This window comes from Taeniopygia guttata, chromosome 20, assembly GCF_048771995.1.
Source record: "Taeniopygia guttata chromosome 20, bTaeGut7.mat, whole genome shotgun sequence".
NCBI lineage: Eukaryota > Metazoa > Chordata > Aves > Passeriformes > Estrildidae > Taeniopygia > Taeniopygia guttata.
The window spans coordinates 7,202,839-7,219,629 of record NC_133045.1 but is presented as its reverse complement, the minus strand read 5'-3'; the positions used below and the strand labels follow the sequence as shown (position 1 = coordinate 7,219,629).

The following is a 16,791-nucleotide window of genomic DNA, read 5'->3' as shown; positions in this document are numbered from 1 at the left end:
ATCCTCTGTCTCAGATGTGTGGGAGCTTTGGATCCAAGCTTGTCCAGTTTGATGTTGTGTACCATTTATTCATTGGTTGGGATTGGTGGTAGGTGTATTTGTGGGTAGGAATGGGACCTCTGAGTGCAACTGCAGCCCCTCAAGACTGCGTGAGTTGGGCAAGACTTCTCTGTGTGTGTCTTAATTACAAGTTAAAGAAACAGGGAGCTTATGAAACATTGTAAAATCTCTGAATATTGTCTGAAGTTCCTGCTCCTGCAGCTACCTAGTTCTGGGCATTTGTAAAGCAACCACAGTTCATGTTCCCAGTGCTACTGTTTACAGAAGAGCACAACACTTGAAAGCCTGAAATGAGGTTTGGCATTCCCCATGGAACTTGGATGCTGAAGCGAGCCTTGTGTTAGAGGAAAAAGAAAGTACAAGTTGCTGTAGGAAACCCACTGCTTTCTGACACCTGTTCTAGACTGTGGAGGTATTTGTTTTAAATTCATGAGCATTGTTTTTTTCTACAGAAGAGATGTTTTCTTTCTTCCTCTAAAATAACAGGTGACCAAATCCTAGTAAAGTATGTAGAAAATGTAAAAATACCTAAAACTACAAATGAAGGAACTGAGCAGGATCGGTACATGTATCTGTGCATGTTCTCAGGCCTTCTGGATGTTCCTAAGTACAAAACTCCTGTAGATCCCCTCTTCTGTCCATGATAAATTGCCAGTAAATCCTGATACTCTTGCTGCACTGAGATGAATGTGCCACGGTGACTGGAAGGAAGTGGTGACACCTGAGTGACAGATGATGTGTTCCTGACCCTTGGTGTGTCCCACCCAAAGCTCTCCTAAGAATGTCAGCAACAAAACCAAGAGCTTTCAAACCTTTAAATATCTCCTGAAAGCAAACTCTTCCAAGAATCTTTAAGAAAATCCCAGAATCGGTGCTCAGACAATTGATTAAGTCAGGTGTTAAATTTGGAATTTCAAGGAAGACCAGTTAGCTGATGGATGGGGTATTAAATGCTGAAGTTGTGCTTCTCTGGGAATCTGCAATCCCTGCCATTTATTCCTCTTTCAAAAGTTTATTTACTAGAGTGTTTACCTTGTAAGCATTAGTCAATTCTCCACTGACTTTGTCAAAAATGAGAAGTTAGATCACAAGCAAAGGAAAAAACTCTTACAGTAGGGAAACCTTGAGGAAAAAAATTTCTGCTTAGCAAGCCATGAAACCTGCAATGGCTATGCTAGAAAAGTGACATTTTGCATGGAGTTGTGCTAAGGCCAGAGAGCACAGCTCTTTGCAAATGCCCCCACAGTGTGTACTGAAAGGCTTTGGTCATAATGATGTCACAGCTGCTGTCTTGGATTTACTTAAGATCAGATTTTCTGCTTTAGCTTGGCAGAAAAATCTCCTCTCAGCTCTAGCACTGTTTTCTCTAAATGTTTTTAGAGGTGAGGAGTATCCCTCAGGTTTGTGTAGCACTTGTGTAATCCTTTGAGAGGTGAGGGATGTAGCCTTTGCTGCATCTCCTTCCAGAGATGCTTTGAACCTTCTGACCTTACCTGGTGCCACAGCAAGGAACAATCAGCCATTTTCACACAAAGAGATCCACCCAGGCCCACAGAATTCCAATATTTTGACAGCAAGATCACCAGGCCAGCCTTGAAACGGAGAGCACACAATCCACCTCCTACCTTTAGATCCAAGAGGGGTGGCAGAGAAGGCAGGTACTCCAGTCCCCCAAAATGTAAACATGTTTTTATTGAATGCCTTTCACTCATCACAAGGTACTTTCCCCCATCCTCAGTCCCAAGACGGCAGCGTAAGGCACCGTGTAGACACATGCACAGTCCATGTTCCCTCTTGGTAAGGTTCAAAACCACAGCCCCAGCTCTTACCAGCAGTACCCTGTGTCCTTGCTACTCATGTACACAATATGATTCTCCCCAGAGTTTGTTCTGGAGAAATGAACTATTAATTTAGAACAGTAAGACTTTCCCCACCCTCCCCACCCCCCCAAAAGCCAAATGAAAAACACAGGTACAGAGCTTAATACCAGAGTAATGAGATTAGTTCATAAATTAAAAAAATACAAAAAAAAAAAAAAAAAAAAAAAGAAGAAACAAACCAACAAAAAAAAAAATCAACAGTTTCACTCCTGTTTTCAGAAGGTCCTGTGTGATGTGATGGATTGTGCAGAGATTCCTTCCTGTGTCCTCTTCCCCTTTGAAAACCAAGAACGCTGACAGGGAGACCCAGACTTGTAGCATTTGCCTTGTTGATGGCAAAAAGGGCATTAGAGCTCTGTGCCTCCACCTTAGCCAGCAACTGCAGCATCCCAGCGACTGGTTCAGGAGGATTTTCCTCTGTCCAAACAAAGGAGGACTTGAGACAATATTCTTTGGCTGCAAGTTCTTAAAGGCTTCCACTGAAAGGGTTCTCCTTCAAAAAAAAGAAAAACTGCAGTTGCTGTGGGATTTTTTTCTACTAAGAAAACATTGAGGAATAGCTGGAACTGATGTAAGAGTCTGAGTGAAGCCCTCCCAGTGCTAAGATGTTGGGGTCTGCTACAAATATTCAAGTTCCAAGGCGTGCCGAAGAGCTTCCAGGTCAGCATGACAAGAGATTCTCCAGAAGGGCATGTTGTGCTAGAGTGAAACCAAAAGAGTGCAATTTTTTTTTCTGTTTTTGTATCATACTGAGATCAAAACAACTTTCTTAGCTTGTACCCTCAGGAACAGAGTTTTGTACTTGGCCACCAGGTTGCCACAGTGCCAGAGGCAAGGAGGCTCATCTTAGGCAGGGAGGAAGGGACAAAGTGTCTCTATTGATCTGTCTTTCCTATGAGATTGGAAGACACATCCTCCACAATTTAGGAGTATCCTGCTTCACAGGTGATGGAGGATGTGGGCTGGATACTAAACTTTGCTCCTATTTTTTTTCCCCCCACAAATATTTAGGAATGTTTCTAGAATTGCAGTATTACTAGAAACAGTTTTAAGTGAACATCAGTAGTGGAAGCTGTTATCAGTGATTCACAGACAAGTACATTAAATCTATCTATTGGAAAAGGAAGTTATTAGAATGTATAAAAATATAAATAAAGGGATAAAATGCCACACTATCAAAATGCTTTCTAACAATTCACTTTCCCAATTAACTGGAACAGTAGGTCATACTGCATGTTCTGTAAATGTAGGAACTGGTACCATTGCTCAGATCAATTATTCTTTTAACATAACACTGTTGCCTCAGGGGAATGTGCAATAGTGTTATAAAACAGCCTGTCCCCAAAAAACTTTCCTAACTCCAATTTCTGGGAGATTATCTTAAATTATTCCTCTGCCTCCTTGTTTTTGAATTTGTATTTGCTGTGATAATCTGAAGCCCTGTGCACACATGTCCAAATTTTAACACTGGCCTGTTCCACTTGAAATCTGAGCATCTGGACAAAATCTGGAAGGACAGCTACCTGTGACCTGCTCTGTCTTTATATTATCTTGTTCATTCTCCTAAAAATTAGGAATATTCTGTAGGAAAACAAGACTTGCATCTGAAAGAGGACAAGGTGTCAACTTTCTAACTGCTGTGAAACAAGTGCAGTTCAATTTCATTGGGGACCTGGAATGTTACCTGTCACCAGAGCACCCTGAAAGATCCCTGAACAGCAGAGTTCCTCAGAAGAAAGCTGTGATCCCCGTGGCTGCTTGCACAGAGAGAACCTCAAAATAATTAGAACATGTTCTTAGATGTTAAATACAAGTTTTTTTGTGTGTGTTCTGGAGCCTGGGGTTTGCACTGGATTTGTTTCTTCTCCAAAACTGTTAAAGCAATTAAAGACACAGCTCCTTTCTGCACTGTGATTTTGTACCATTTAGGCCTCTGATTTTCTTTGCCTTCTCCCAAAATGTCGGTCTCTGCCCAGTCAGTGGTGTGTATGTAGCAGTACATGTACAGAAAACCTGAACTGACAGCACTTAGTCCTTTCCAGCATGGGCACAACACTGTGAAGAGTCTTTTATCACTGCAGGAATTCTCCTGCAACCATGCTGCTCCTGCATAAACAGCTTCCTTCAGAGAACATGGACTTCCCAGATAGATCCTGATGAAGGGAATTGTTCCTTTTCCAACTGTACCTACCTGTGTACAAAAAAACTCCAGTGGTTCCAGATGTTTATGTTACACAGAGAGTCTATTTACTCTCCTATAGCCTTTAAATACAATTAAAGCTTCTCTCTGGTATTTTGCCTGTTGCCTGCCAGTAAACAAATGTTTTCTTTGAGCTGTGTATCAGTGTGTAGAGACAGCAAGCAAACCAAGACAGCTGAAGAGACTGAAATTCACTGCTCTGCAATTTCACTTTAAAGGGAAAAGTTATTTCCAAACCCCTCCCACAGTTTCTATTAAACCCCTTTCATTAAATTATCTGTTTTTCTTTCTTAAACCAGGAGAAAACTTGGCCTCCCAGCCACTCCTGTTGTTCAGTAGTTACAGATTTATCACTCATCAGACAGGTGAAGGAAAATGACCCACGAAACTGGAGATGTTATCAGTGCTGTCAGCAGAACAGCAAAAGGCTCTCTGCCTGTCCCCTCCCTTTTTTGTTTTTTCTGTATAAACCTCAGGTGTGCAGAAGGTTTGATTAACGATTGTCATCAATCAAAGGAGGCAACAGCCCAGCAAAGAATGTGCTGTACTAATGGCTGAGCTGCTTGGGCCAGGAGACAGGAGGCCCTTGAAACCCCAGCAGAGGAGATTGCTGAACCTCCCCAGCTCCCCAGGCAGGCTGGGAGCCCCTGCAGCCTTTGATGCAGGTCTGTTCGCTGACCCACTGCCTTTGAAGTGTGGCACTGAGCTGCCACAAGCAGCAGGCCATTGTCACTTCAGCCCCAGTATGCATTTTGGGCTCTTCCTGACAGCTCCTTAACCCTCCCTTCCTGAGCTACAAAGCCAGCTGCAGTTTTAGTAGTTTTCCAAGGTGGGTGCAGATATTGTTGCTTCCACTGGCCAGGAAAAATACACTATAAAAAACCTGGGTTTCTGCTGCTTTGAAGATAACCTGAGATACAGCTCTGGGCATAGAACATCTGCCCCCCCACCTTATTTTCTGGGATTCCTTTATTACTGGGCTTGTGCAACCAAAGAGTTCAAATTTGCTTGGAAAGTCCTTGCAGGATCCTCAGTCAGAATGAGATAACAGGTCCTCCAGCACAAGGTTTAGCTGCATAGCTGAGCTCCTGTGATTTAATATTTTCAACATCACCTGAGCTACACCACTCATTTGTGTCTCTGTTAAAAAAATAAAGTTTGCTGAAGATGGAGCTCATTCAGCCAGTTCCTGCATCTCAACTCATGTGCAATGCTCCCGGAGCAAAGGCAGCTCTACCACATTTCTCCAGTTACCTCAGGAGCACAAGAGCCAGGATACACAAAGACATCTTGCAAATATTGTTTGCCATCAATAAACTGTATTCCTGGCCCTGTATAGCCAAATAAATGGAAGTTCCAGGCATGTTTCTGTTCTAAAGTTTAGGAAATGAAAACTTTAGCTGTTCCAATTCTCATTATTCCTGATCACACTGCGTTTGCAGTTTCTGTTCTTTGTATTCAGTGCAATTTTCTAATTTCATTTTGTTTGTGAAATTCATCACATTGATCCAGAAGTCATTGATGAAGACAGCAACTTTGTACAAGCCCTTTGGAATTTGCTATAATGAAGTTACACTCATGATCCCAATAAGTCATAAATACAAACACATGTATGAATATAGGCATATTCTAGTACGTAATTCAAAACTAATTCCAACAAGTTAGAATTTACAAAAGCAGCACGTGTAGATCAGAAATTCACTCTGCCTGCTCATCTGAGGTCACACACTGGAATTTCCCTTTTCATGTCTTTACAGCCATCTTTATTAAGCAAGAATGATTCCTGGAACATGTGACACAGCAACTACCTGAAATACTGTACCAGCTGCCAAAGTGTGGGGGATTTAGAGTATGGAATTTCTGACAAGGTGATTGTTGAATATTTTACATATTAAGAAATGAGACAAATTGTAAGCTGCGTCTAATTGAGGGAGCCTCATTAAATTCTTAAATAAAGAAACGGTCATTGCAATCAAAACCTGGTCACAAACTGTACCTTTTTTGCTCCCTGTTCCTCTTCCACACCGTCTCCTATTACAATGTACACGGCTTTCCTTCCAAACCTCTGCATTATTCTTTCAAAACAGCTCTCTTTCCCTGAGCAGCACAAGAGAAGATACATTTTTTAATCTGGACACACACCACAGGCAGAGTTAATATTCAGGCACAGGACCTGGGGTTATCCCCTAACTGAACTGGCTGCAACATCCTTTGCTTTCTTTTCAAACTGAGGCTTTCTTTTCTTCTGAGGCAGATCCTTTTTATCTCATGACAGTTGCTGGCACTTGTTTGTCAGCCAAGGACTTGCAAGTGCTGCCAGTTTTCTGTGAGCTTTGTGACTGTGATGCCCGGCTCAGGCCACCAGCAGGCAGACTGATGTGACACTCATGGCATTCAGTTTCCAGAGCCCTCTTCTGTTCATTCTGGTTGCAGTAAAAACATGAAAATGCAATCCTCAGAGGTTCAAACACACCAGAAAGAACAGAACACAAAGAAACCCCAAGCCAACTCTATCAGTACTTATTACTCACAAAGCTTCACAAAGCTCATTCAGCACACTTAACCCCTCTGCAAGAGCAAGAGGATCCAAAGAGTGTTTCTGTAACAGGTCCAAACAGACCTTCCTTCCAGCTGGGTGCAGCTGGACACCCCATGAGCTGTCAGTGCTCCATAGGGTGGGTATATTTCTATATATCTGTCTCACTTCCCCTTGGAGACACTTGAGAAGTGTTTTTTAGACTTTTTTTTTTCCCCTCCAGTCTGTACTAGGTTAAATGTGGGAGTCAGGATGTGAATTAGACATCTGTTAGTAGGGGGCTAAAAATAAAGCTCACTCATTGCATGACTTGGGGATGAAACTTCAGCCTGTCTTAGGTGAGGCCTCAGTCAGTTTGTTCTTACCTGTTTTTGTTGCACTGTAAATGTTTTCAATGGGGAAGACAGTGCCCAGCCCATACAGAAGCACTTTAGCCAGAGCTGGTATAAGCTGAGTTGTGGTGACCAACACATTCACACAGTTGGGCCTAGGAAACAGAAGGTATTAGAAATCTGGGTTTCTCTCTTTCACCCTGGAATGAAAGATGGTAGGAAGCAAATCTTTCCTGCCACTGGAAGTTCCCAAGCCAATGGGGGATTTTGCAGCCAGAGGGAGATAATGTGAGTACCAGAAATGTCTTTTGATCATCTCAGTAGAATGAAAAAAACATCAACCAAACTAGCAGCAGTGATGCAGCCTTACTGCAAGCTTGCCAGGATCTCTTTGGTGGGAATTTAAACACAATGTAGTAATGTCCATGCTGGGTTCTGTGAGTGAACATGTTCAGGGACAGAAGGGCTCTTCCCTCCCTCTCCTCTTTTGTAAACCTGCTCATGTGAAAATGGTGCCATGGCTGAGGGAGCCAAGGAAGGACAAGGAAAAGGACTATTTTGGTTTTGCTCAGTTCACCATCCCAAGCTCACCCCAACCCTGGATAATTCAGCCTGGCAAACATGTGCAGACTGGCCTCCCACAGGCTTGGCCAGCAAAGTCCTGTAAATGTGTCTTGATTTGTTTAGAGGGGGAAACAAGGGAAGCAAAGGAGCTCCTGGATCAAACCCACAGGCAGTTCTTGGAGCTGTTCTTACCGGGAATGTATCAAATTCAGTGCCTTCAGAGCATGTGTGAGCCAGAGATCAGTCAGTGCTTCCAGCTCTGCTCTCAGCTGCAGCCAGGTTTCCCTCTTAGGAGCTCCTATTAAACCTGCAAGCAGGGAAAGTGTCTTTGCAGAAGCACAGAAAGGGAATTGCATGGCTTTGTATGCACAGTGCCTGTGCTCTGAACTCTCCCACTGCCCCTCTCTTGGCCCTGGTGGCACTGCCTCCCTTTGTCACTGCCATGTCACTCCAAGGCTCTGCCTTGAGGTCTGAGGCTCAGCTGCAGCACAATCCTCTGCTGCTGCAGCTCAGCTTCCTTCCCTTCTGGGGGAATGGCTCAGTGGAGCACACATGGCAGGACCTCCTTGGAGCACCTTTCTCGGAGTGAGCATAAAGCTTGCATGGGAAGTGAGCAGGAAGATGGAAGAGCTGTGTAAAGTGGGCAGTGACCTGGGCAGAGAGACACCTGAGGCCAGGATGGTTTTGTTTCTCCTGAAAAGCCATGCCCCATTTCCAGTACATGCAGGGTAAGACTTGTCCTCCAACCAAAAAATTAGCTGTAGTGATGCTTTGAGTCTTGCTTATTTCTTTTTCTAGTCAGAGGGAAACCTGCACTGATGTACTGAAAAGGAAGCTGAGAGTCTCTTGGAAGAACTGTCTGGAGCTAGCTGAGATGAAGGAACCCAGGGAATCCTGATTTCTGGTGGTATTGTTTTAGGGGAGTTAAAACAAGCAGCTATAATACAAGAAAGCCTCCAGACAACAATCAGACATGCTGTGTAGAAAAAAAAAGGGCATATTTAGTTTTGAACTGTTTGCTTGCCTGCTAAACGTTCTGGAAAATTGGAGAAGGTGGCTTTCCTGCCAAATAAATCACAAAACAAATGCCCAGTCTCAGACCTGAGTCTTTCTCAAACCACTAAACCAGGTATGTTAGTGTGTCTCCCACAAAGGCTGTACAGAGCCACATTTCAGGGTGGCTGTGGCGGCACTTGCTCAGCTCGCTGGGAAGCACTCATATCACTCACATCATGGGCTCCCTACACCTCCTCCAGAGATGTCCCAAGAGGCTCTGCAGTTTTTTGGGAGGATGAAAGGCCTGCTGGTGGCCTGGCCCTGGCACTTACCCCCCACATTGTTTTTGTAGGTGTTGTACATCTCTTTGACCCGGCGGTAGCGGAACGCCAATTTCCTCATCCAGTCCACTCCCCCGTGAACCCCCGAGCCCAGGCACAGGTTTGCACTGGCGGTGGAACTGTGGAAGCCATCTGCAGAGAAGTTGTACGTGCTGGGAGAGAGGGAGGAGGGAAGGGGAGAGGTCAGTGTAATTACAGCCTGCAGAGTGCCAGCAGGGAGGGGAAAGAGTTGAAAAGAAATGTGGAGACAAGTGGCAGCAGAGACACACACAGGACACACTGTACAGAACTGAAGTCCATCTTCAGCACAATTACCAGCACAGTTCTAAAAAATGTTCTGTTCCTGCATCAATTTCTCACAATAATCACCCATAAAACCACAAATTGCAAAGCTCTATGAGTTCTGCACATTTCATTCTTTTCCTTTTACCATGGCTCTGCAGGCAACACTTTGGGAAAAGCAGATGGAATTGTACAGAAGTAGTTTCTATGAACATGATCACCCAGCTTACACAGGTAATGGTAATGTTTGGTGCAGCTTGGGTACAAGTTTCAACAAAGATCTGGCATGGCAAAGTCCAGCTCCTCATTACTAAGCCCATCCACTACAGATTGGACAGTGAGAAACCTTTCAGTCTGGTTTTGAAGCATTTTGGTGACAGCTGTGACAATTGTCTGGTTAAATCATATAAGGAACTGGTGTGGTCTGACTGGAACTCAACCTAATTTAGATATATTTCCCATAATGGTTCAAAGCTCAGCATAGCCAGAGCCTGACAGAAGGTACAGGCACAATAATGCGAGAAAGGGGACTCTGTACTTGTGTGTGCTCAATAAATGCACACAAGCATGGAGCCAGGAGGGGAGACAGTGCAGGTCTGAGAATCACTGACCAGCCCTTGCTACTTCCAAATGGTTGGGGACTGTCTGTCCTGCAGCTCCCAGCCTGGGAGACCCCATACCTTAGATCCTGACCATTATCATCTGATGATACATCATCTATGTGGATCTGGTCACAGTCCTAGGAAGCAGATAAAAAAAAAAAAAATACAATAGTGAGTAAATCTTGAGGAAAAAAAAACTGAAATAACATAATGCAAAATTATTTAAAGTGTAATATTAAGGAGATAAAGCCTTACAATTTGCTAGTATTGTAGTCTAACCAGTTAATTGTTTGCAACAAGTATCACATAGCACTTGCACAAAATATGAACAGACAGAGTGTGTGTGAGATCTGCTGTTATCTAAGGGCACACCAGCTCTTGACTAACACAGTGAGTGGAACTCCTTATGCAGACAGAGATGGAGATGCCTGTGGTTTAGCCAGGAAAGCTGTGTTTTTTCTATTCTGTATGCATGATAAGGCAGAGACTTGGCAGCCTTTCCCCCTGTGGGAATACTGCTCTGGACAGGAGGTGTATGCCCACATAATTACAGGGGAGAAGATCCGTCCCAGGGAGGTTTCCAGAGACGCCTGTCCTGCCGTGTTTTCCCAGTTTGTTCTGAGGGGGCTGAGCTTCCTTTGATGTGCAGGGAAGCTGGGCTGAAACACTGAAGGCAACAAACACTCTTTCACTGTCCCAGACTGAGCTGAGGGATAATGTGTGTCAATAATGAGGAAATCTGTGCACAGGAAATTTAACCAGAATATACACTTGGAGCTCAGCCTGCATGAAGTATGTGCTCGAGATCTTATCTTCCAAAATCCTTCATTGTTCGAATGGTGGAGGCCCTGCCTCAAAAATGTGAGAAATGTTATTCCTTTGGTTTCTTTCCCAGTCTCAGCATTAAGATTAGAAAGAGAAAAATTGGGAAGTTTCCCCCTGCACCTTAACTCTCCTTTCTCCATGAGCCTAACAGGTGAGAGCAGAACTGAAAGCTTGCAAGCTGATGAACACTATCTTTTATTTTGGTTGATTTTTTAACAGAGTTTAAAAGCCATGACACCTGGTACCACAGAACTCTGGAGTCAGAACTGCAGCTAACCAAGGTGCAGTAACTCTTCATCATTTCAGTGTTCTGCAAACCACAGAATCTGTTTCACCTTCCTTACACAATGATGAGTTTGATGAATTACTTTAAACTAGCCCCTTTCAAAGAATGAAAATAGAAATCCCCAAACAAGTAACCGAACTCTTTGTCAAAGGCAAAACATGACAGATAGTTCTTGTCCATATTAATGAGATTTTCTGCAGCATTTTAGGTAATTCTCAGAATGACACACAACTGCATCTTGTTCTCATCTCATCAGCCCTCTTATCAACCCATCACTGGAGTATATATTGCTGTATATAATTGCAGCCAAGCAGCTGAATAGCAGATCTCTGCTGGCACCTCTCTCTCCAAGCCCAGCATGTTTTAGCCCCCTGTCCCAGTAGCTGCTGTGAACCACGCTGGGTCACGCTGCCACAGCCCACCCCACTTCAGCTGCACGGCTGCATTAGGTCAGGGGAAAGGCATTTGTGCAGGGATCTGTTTTTCTCATTTGTGAATGGATTGTTCTGTACACTGAAGTGTGACAACAGTAGCTATCACATTTCTGAGTTAATAAAACACCCTGACACTGGCTGAGACGCTACCTCATAGCGCCGGCTGCGCCTCTCGTGTTACGGGAGCTGCCTGAGCCTTCCTCCAGCCTGCAGCCCTGAGCCTTCCTCCAGCAGCCCTGAGCCTTCCTCCTGCAGCCCTGAGCCTTCCTCCTGCAGCCCTGAGCCTTCCTCCTGCAGCCCTCCTCGGAACCTCAGTGAGAGGGACTCGACACACCGAGGATACCTCAGCTGCAGAAAAGGAGGAGGTAGCTGGAATGGCAGGGAGGCTGTGATGGGGACGTGGCCCAGGTTTCACAGCTGCTGGTTTTTAAGCTGGGATCTCAGGGTGTGTAGCACACACAGCCTGGAGCTCAGGCGAGTGTCTGAGACCTCAGTCAGCCCGTGCAGCTCTGGGCACTGAGCTGGTTTTACTCCTGGGTGCTGCACAACCTGCCTCCAGCTGGGACCAGCTACATTTAGAGGAGCCTGAGCTGTTTTAAATAGCACTGCTGGCTTGGAGAAAGCCTCTGCTGCCTCCTTGTGAAACACAGGGCTCCTGAGAGCTCCTTCTGTTATCCCTCACATTCCCTCTGAATACTCCCAAAGTATGTCTCGTGCAGGTATAAAAACAACTTACAAAAGCACACACAGTCTGCTTGTGGATCAGGACTGTGCTAGAGAGTTTCAAACATCTCAAGGATTCACTGAGCAGGGGAGCTTGCATCGCTCATTAGGTGGGGGTTAACAGTTCCCAGAACACAAAACCTCCAGGGATGGCTCCCAAAGGCAGAACTTGTAAACACACTAATCCCCTTGTTTGTTAGTTCCTCATCCCCTCTCAGTCCTCCTGTCCTTAATACCTGTTTTCCAGAGAGCCAGACAATAATATCTCCAGAGGGGTTGGGGGTGGAAGGTGCTGTTCTTTAGCCAGCATTGTACTGTGAACAAAAGGCATCTGGGAAAAAAAAGCACAATCCTGGAAAGCCCAGAGTTTGTATTTTAACTGCACTGTGATTTTTAACCCTGGGCGAGTTCTTTTCTCCCCGATTCCCCCAAAAAGGGGAGCAGAGAGGGAGAATATCTCCTGTCAGGTGAATATTTGCTGATATATTCTGCAGCATGATCAGAGCCCTTCGTGCACAACACCTTGCATGGCTCACACTTGCAGACTGTAGGGATTTCATCTGCCTGTAGGACTTAAGTTGCTTACAGAGAATCCCTTTCTGTAAATAAGACTGAAAGTTTTCAGTAGGAGTCTAAGACTTCTGCAGTCACCTCCTGCCCTGGGGACCAGTGATCCGCCTCCTCCCACAAAACCACCCCGAGGTTTGGGGTGAATCAGCTGGAACCTGGCCTGCCTGCTGCACTGCAGCACTAAGAGAGGATGGGCTGAGCAGGATGGATCTGAACAGATCCATCTGAATGGAACTGCACAGCCAAAATGCATTCAGCTAATGCATCCAGGAAACAATCACCTGAATCCCTTCTGGGTAGATCCTAAGAAAAGATAAAGCCTTGGCTAACCAGAGTTTCAGATTTTTTTTTTTTTTTTTTTTTTTTTTTTTTGACAGCAAAAAGATTGCATTCCAGTTCAGACTCCTCCCTCAGATTTTGAAGGCAGATTTTTGCTACTTCCTCACCAGACTAAGGAGGATCACACAAATTCTACCAAGGGCTGTGCAAACCTTGATGTATCTATGGACAAATGTTTTGGCCTCATCTGGCCCTTCCTGGAAATGCTTCAGAAGGGCTTTGTACCCTGGCAGCACCTTCTCTTCTGCACAGCACTGCAAACTACAGCCAGCAGAATAAATCATTCCCCTGTGCTAAAGCAGGGGAATTGATTTCCTTGTCCAACCTGCCTCTCTGGAAAGGATGGGTGACATTTTCTCTACTTTCTCCTTACTCCACTGTCAGGACTGAGGCCAGCCATGCTCTGGTTAATCCGGTCTGCTGGACCCCTCCAGAAGGCTGAAACTGGATTTGTGCCAGAGAAACATTTTCTGTGTTTAAGAGAAGTCCTGCTTTGGTTTCAGATGGGAAACTCTCCCCCTGCTCTCTCAGCTCCAGCACCTCCCGCTCTCCCCAGCACAAGAGAGGGTCAGAAATGGTTTCTGCCCTGTGCACTTCAGCTCATTTTGTCTGGTACAGGCCAGCATTGCACCACATGATGGTGCTAATGTATATGGGAATGCTTGTGAGTCTACGACTGAATCTATTCCTGGGCTGGGTTTTACAAATGCTTTTTTTCATTTTTAAGGCTTTAATTCACTGCATTTTTTAAAGCCCAGTACTCAGTGATGTATGATCCTTAAATACCTCTGTGGGAATACACAAAGGTGGCTTTTATTTATCATCCTAAATGAAGGAGTAGGGTGGGTAACTCTGGATGACTCTGTTGCTGCAAATTCTTCCAAACTGACATGGCTTTTTTGGAAAGTAAAATTCTGTAAAAGCACATTTACTTTTCTTTAATTCTCTGTCATCCATCAATATTTCATTGAAAAAGCTCAGCTAAAACCAAACCACCAGTGCCCAGAGCTGTTACTGACTGACAAATGTGCACAATTTGATGAAGGCCAGACAATTTGCTGCTTCATTTAAAATTTCAGAGCAGTAAGTGAAAAAAAGGAGAAAACTTATTTTAAAACTGGTAATTCTTGGAAAAGTCTAGAAAGGCAGAGGGGTTTTGGAGAGTCACTGTGAAGGACATGGAGCTTGTTGCATGACATATTGAGATCTGATGGGAAAATGGTGATGGTTCTGTGGTAAATATTATCACTATTTAAATACTATCACTATTTATTTAAACAGTGCCCTGGGCTCCCAAAGAGGAGCTCTGGTTTTTTTTCCCTAAGAGAAAGATTTTACTTTTAACTTCCTGTGCCCTCATCACAAACTCCCGCTATGAAAAAAGTTGAAAGAGGAAAAATCTGTCAGTTCAGGTGCTTGTCTTTGAAAGGAAATAAAAATTCTCAGCAAGTGAAACCTCAAGACTGCAAGGAGCCAGGTGGCAGGAAAGGTTGTGCCTCCCCTGACAGGGGGGACCACAGTGCAATCAAGCAGTGAGGAACCAGAAATTCCCACTGAACTCCTCAAGCACAGAAAAAGTTCTCTCCTCTCATCTGGCACAGAAACAAGTCCTTACTTTTTCAAGTGAAGGGAAAAAAAAAAAAACAAAAACAGACCATATAAGTCTGCCCAGGGATGCCAGGTTTTTTCTTCTCCAAATGCCTCCAAGCAGAGTTGTGATTCCAAGGTGCCCAGAGCACAAACCCCACCTTATGGCTCTTACCTGATCCATTCAGGCTGAGTGCTCTGACTGCAAATGCCAGCACATTTCCATCACTGCTGCACAGCTGCTCCTCAGCGTTCTGCCAGAACCACTTTGCCTGCATTTTCCCACACACTCAAAAGGATTTTTGCTTTGTATGAGAGACAGGTCTAACCATGTCACCAGCAGGAAAAGTTCTTCCTCTTGGTTTATTACATTAAAACTCCCATAGCTTCATCCTGCAGTACTCCTGAGCTTGAGCAGACCTCCTGCTCTGTCTGCCTGTGCAAAACCTTCCTCGAGAACAGACCAATATTTTCAAAACCTCTCCTTTGGCTCACAGCTAATTGCTGTCTGCCCCCATGGGATCTATGCTAATTTAGCTGAATAAAATTATTAAATAGCAAATTTCAGGAGAAGCAGCAGCAATGTCCTCATTATTCCATTTAGTAAGCCTGCAAAATGCCATCATTGTTAACTGAGTATTTATGAAAAAAAAAAATCCTGAACAGAATGGAGGTGTCAAAGAGATGCTTCCGTAAGCCAACTAAGACCCATTTCTCTGGGGTCAAAAATAAAAAGTTTATTGGCCAAACCCCCCCTCCCACCCCCGTTTGTAGACCACATGCAAATGATTACAGAGAAAGATTTTAAATAAAATAAGCAGCCACATACCTCCAGGTCATTGAAGAACAGATGTGTATCTGCAAGGTTGAAGATCATTTCTTCCATCATGAGACCTATCCTCACAGACGTTGTGGTGTCCTGTAGGAGGAAAATCAGGATTTTTCCATTCACTTTGATTTTCTTCTTTGGGGATAGGTGTGGGGGGTGGGAGATCTTAGACCAAACCCCGGATCTACACATTCCTATTTCTTAAGATACATTTATTAAAGTAATTTTACTTCCCACGTGTATTTTAACATTAACGTGATTTTCCCATCCTTACTTTTTCTCCCCTAGATGAACAAATTCTGTCCTTTCAAGGATGTCTGTGATTCACTCTGACCACTAAGAGCCCACACAATTCAGATGAAATACAGATCCTTTAATCACCTGAAACTATGTGAGAATTGCTTCAGTAGGTTAGACAAAAAATTGATTTCCAAGAGCATCATTAGTATCTGGTTTGGGGGTAGCTACCCACGACATGCAGAGGGTGACTTGTCCTTCAAACTAGCAATTCCATTCCCACTGAAGCTGCTTATTTATTTATCAGCATGAGCAGAGTTACAACAGCCCCATCCTACCATGTAAAGACAATTATAACACAATGAATTCCTTGTCCAATACAACTATTGCTGCTCAGGACATCAGGCTTGCAAAGCCTCAATGGCAGCCACACCCAAATAACAACATTGCTTAAAAAAAACCAAATTAACATAAACTTTACCAAAAATACAAAAAAATTAAAAAAAAAAAAAAGAAAAAAATACAAGACAAGACACAGCATAAATTCAGGACCGGTTCATCTGTCTCTCCAGCTGGTTTTTGGAATGGCAATGCACCCAAAGCACCTGACTGTGCCCATTTGCTCCCTGTGATTCTCCTGTCCCAGCAGCTCCCATCCCAACCACCTGTGGGTCTCAGCCCCTCCCCAAGAGGGTCCCAAACTGCCTCCTGAAAGGGAAGGACATGGTGGAGAAGCTCTGGCTGCCTGTAGCATTTTTAAACCACTGAATGTGAAGATGCACATGCTGGCAGCTCTAAAATATCTTCTGCACCTTCATAAGCACGTGTGAAACTTCTCACACCCAGATCCTGCTCCTGCCAACATCAGTGACAAAACTTTAGTGAGTTCTCCTGGAGAAGGATGATGCTACCTGCAGCTCTGCTTAAGTCAGTTTGGTTAATTCATCCTAGAAAATTAATGTTTTTCCCTGTTGAGACAGCACTGAGCCTGTGAAAGGGCTGTCACTTCACTGCCTCACTAAGTCAGCAAGCCAACCACCCCTCCTGCTCCCAAATAACTAACCTTGTTCCTAAATCCACAGCAAGAGCACAGAATCACAGTGATGCAAACAAAGTTACCAGCAGTACATTTTCTTATTCATTAAACAGTTCAAAAACAGAAGCAAAA

The 16,791-nt window shown here is 44.2% G+C and overlaps 1 protein-coding gene across 5 annotated transcripts in view; it reads right to left on the bottom strand.

The window, feature by feature from the left end:
- Positions 1-1,734: 1,734 nt before the first annotated feature.
- EYA2 (EYA transcriptional coactivator and phosphatase 2) overlaps positions 1,735-16,791 on the bottom strand; it is a 90,695-nt gene continuing 75,638 nt past the window's right edge. For all 5 annotated transcript variants that reach the window (XM_072917149.1, XM_072917152.1, XM_032752028.3 and 2 more), the window contains 7 exons: positions 15,387-15,476; positions 9,872-9,930; positions 8,901-9,061; positions 7,765-7,879; positions 7,042-7,163; positions 6,137-6,237; positions 1,735-2,639 (listed from right to left, as the gene is read on the bottom strand). In XM_072917149.1, coding sequence (XP_072773250.1) covers positions 2,559-2,639; positions 6,137-6,237; positions 7,042-7,163; positions 7,765-7,879; positions 8,901-9,061; positions 9,872-9,930; positions 15,387-15,476 — 729 coding nt within the window. In that variant the 3' untranslated portion in view covers positions 1,735-2,558. The remainder of the gene's footprint in view (positions 2,640-6,136; positions 6,238-7,041; positions 7,164-7,764; positions 7,880-8,900; positions 9,062-9,871; positions 9,931-15,386; positions 15,477-16,791) is intronic.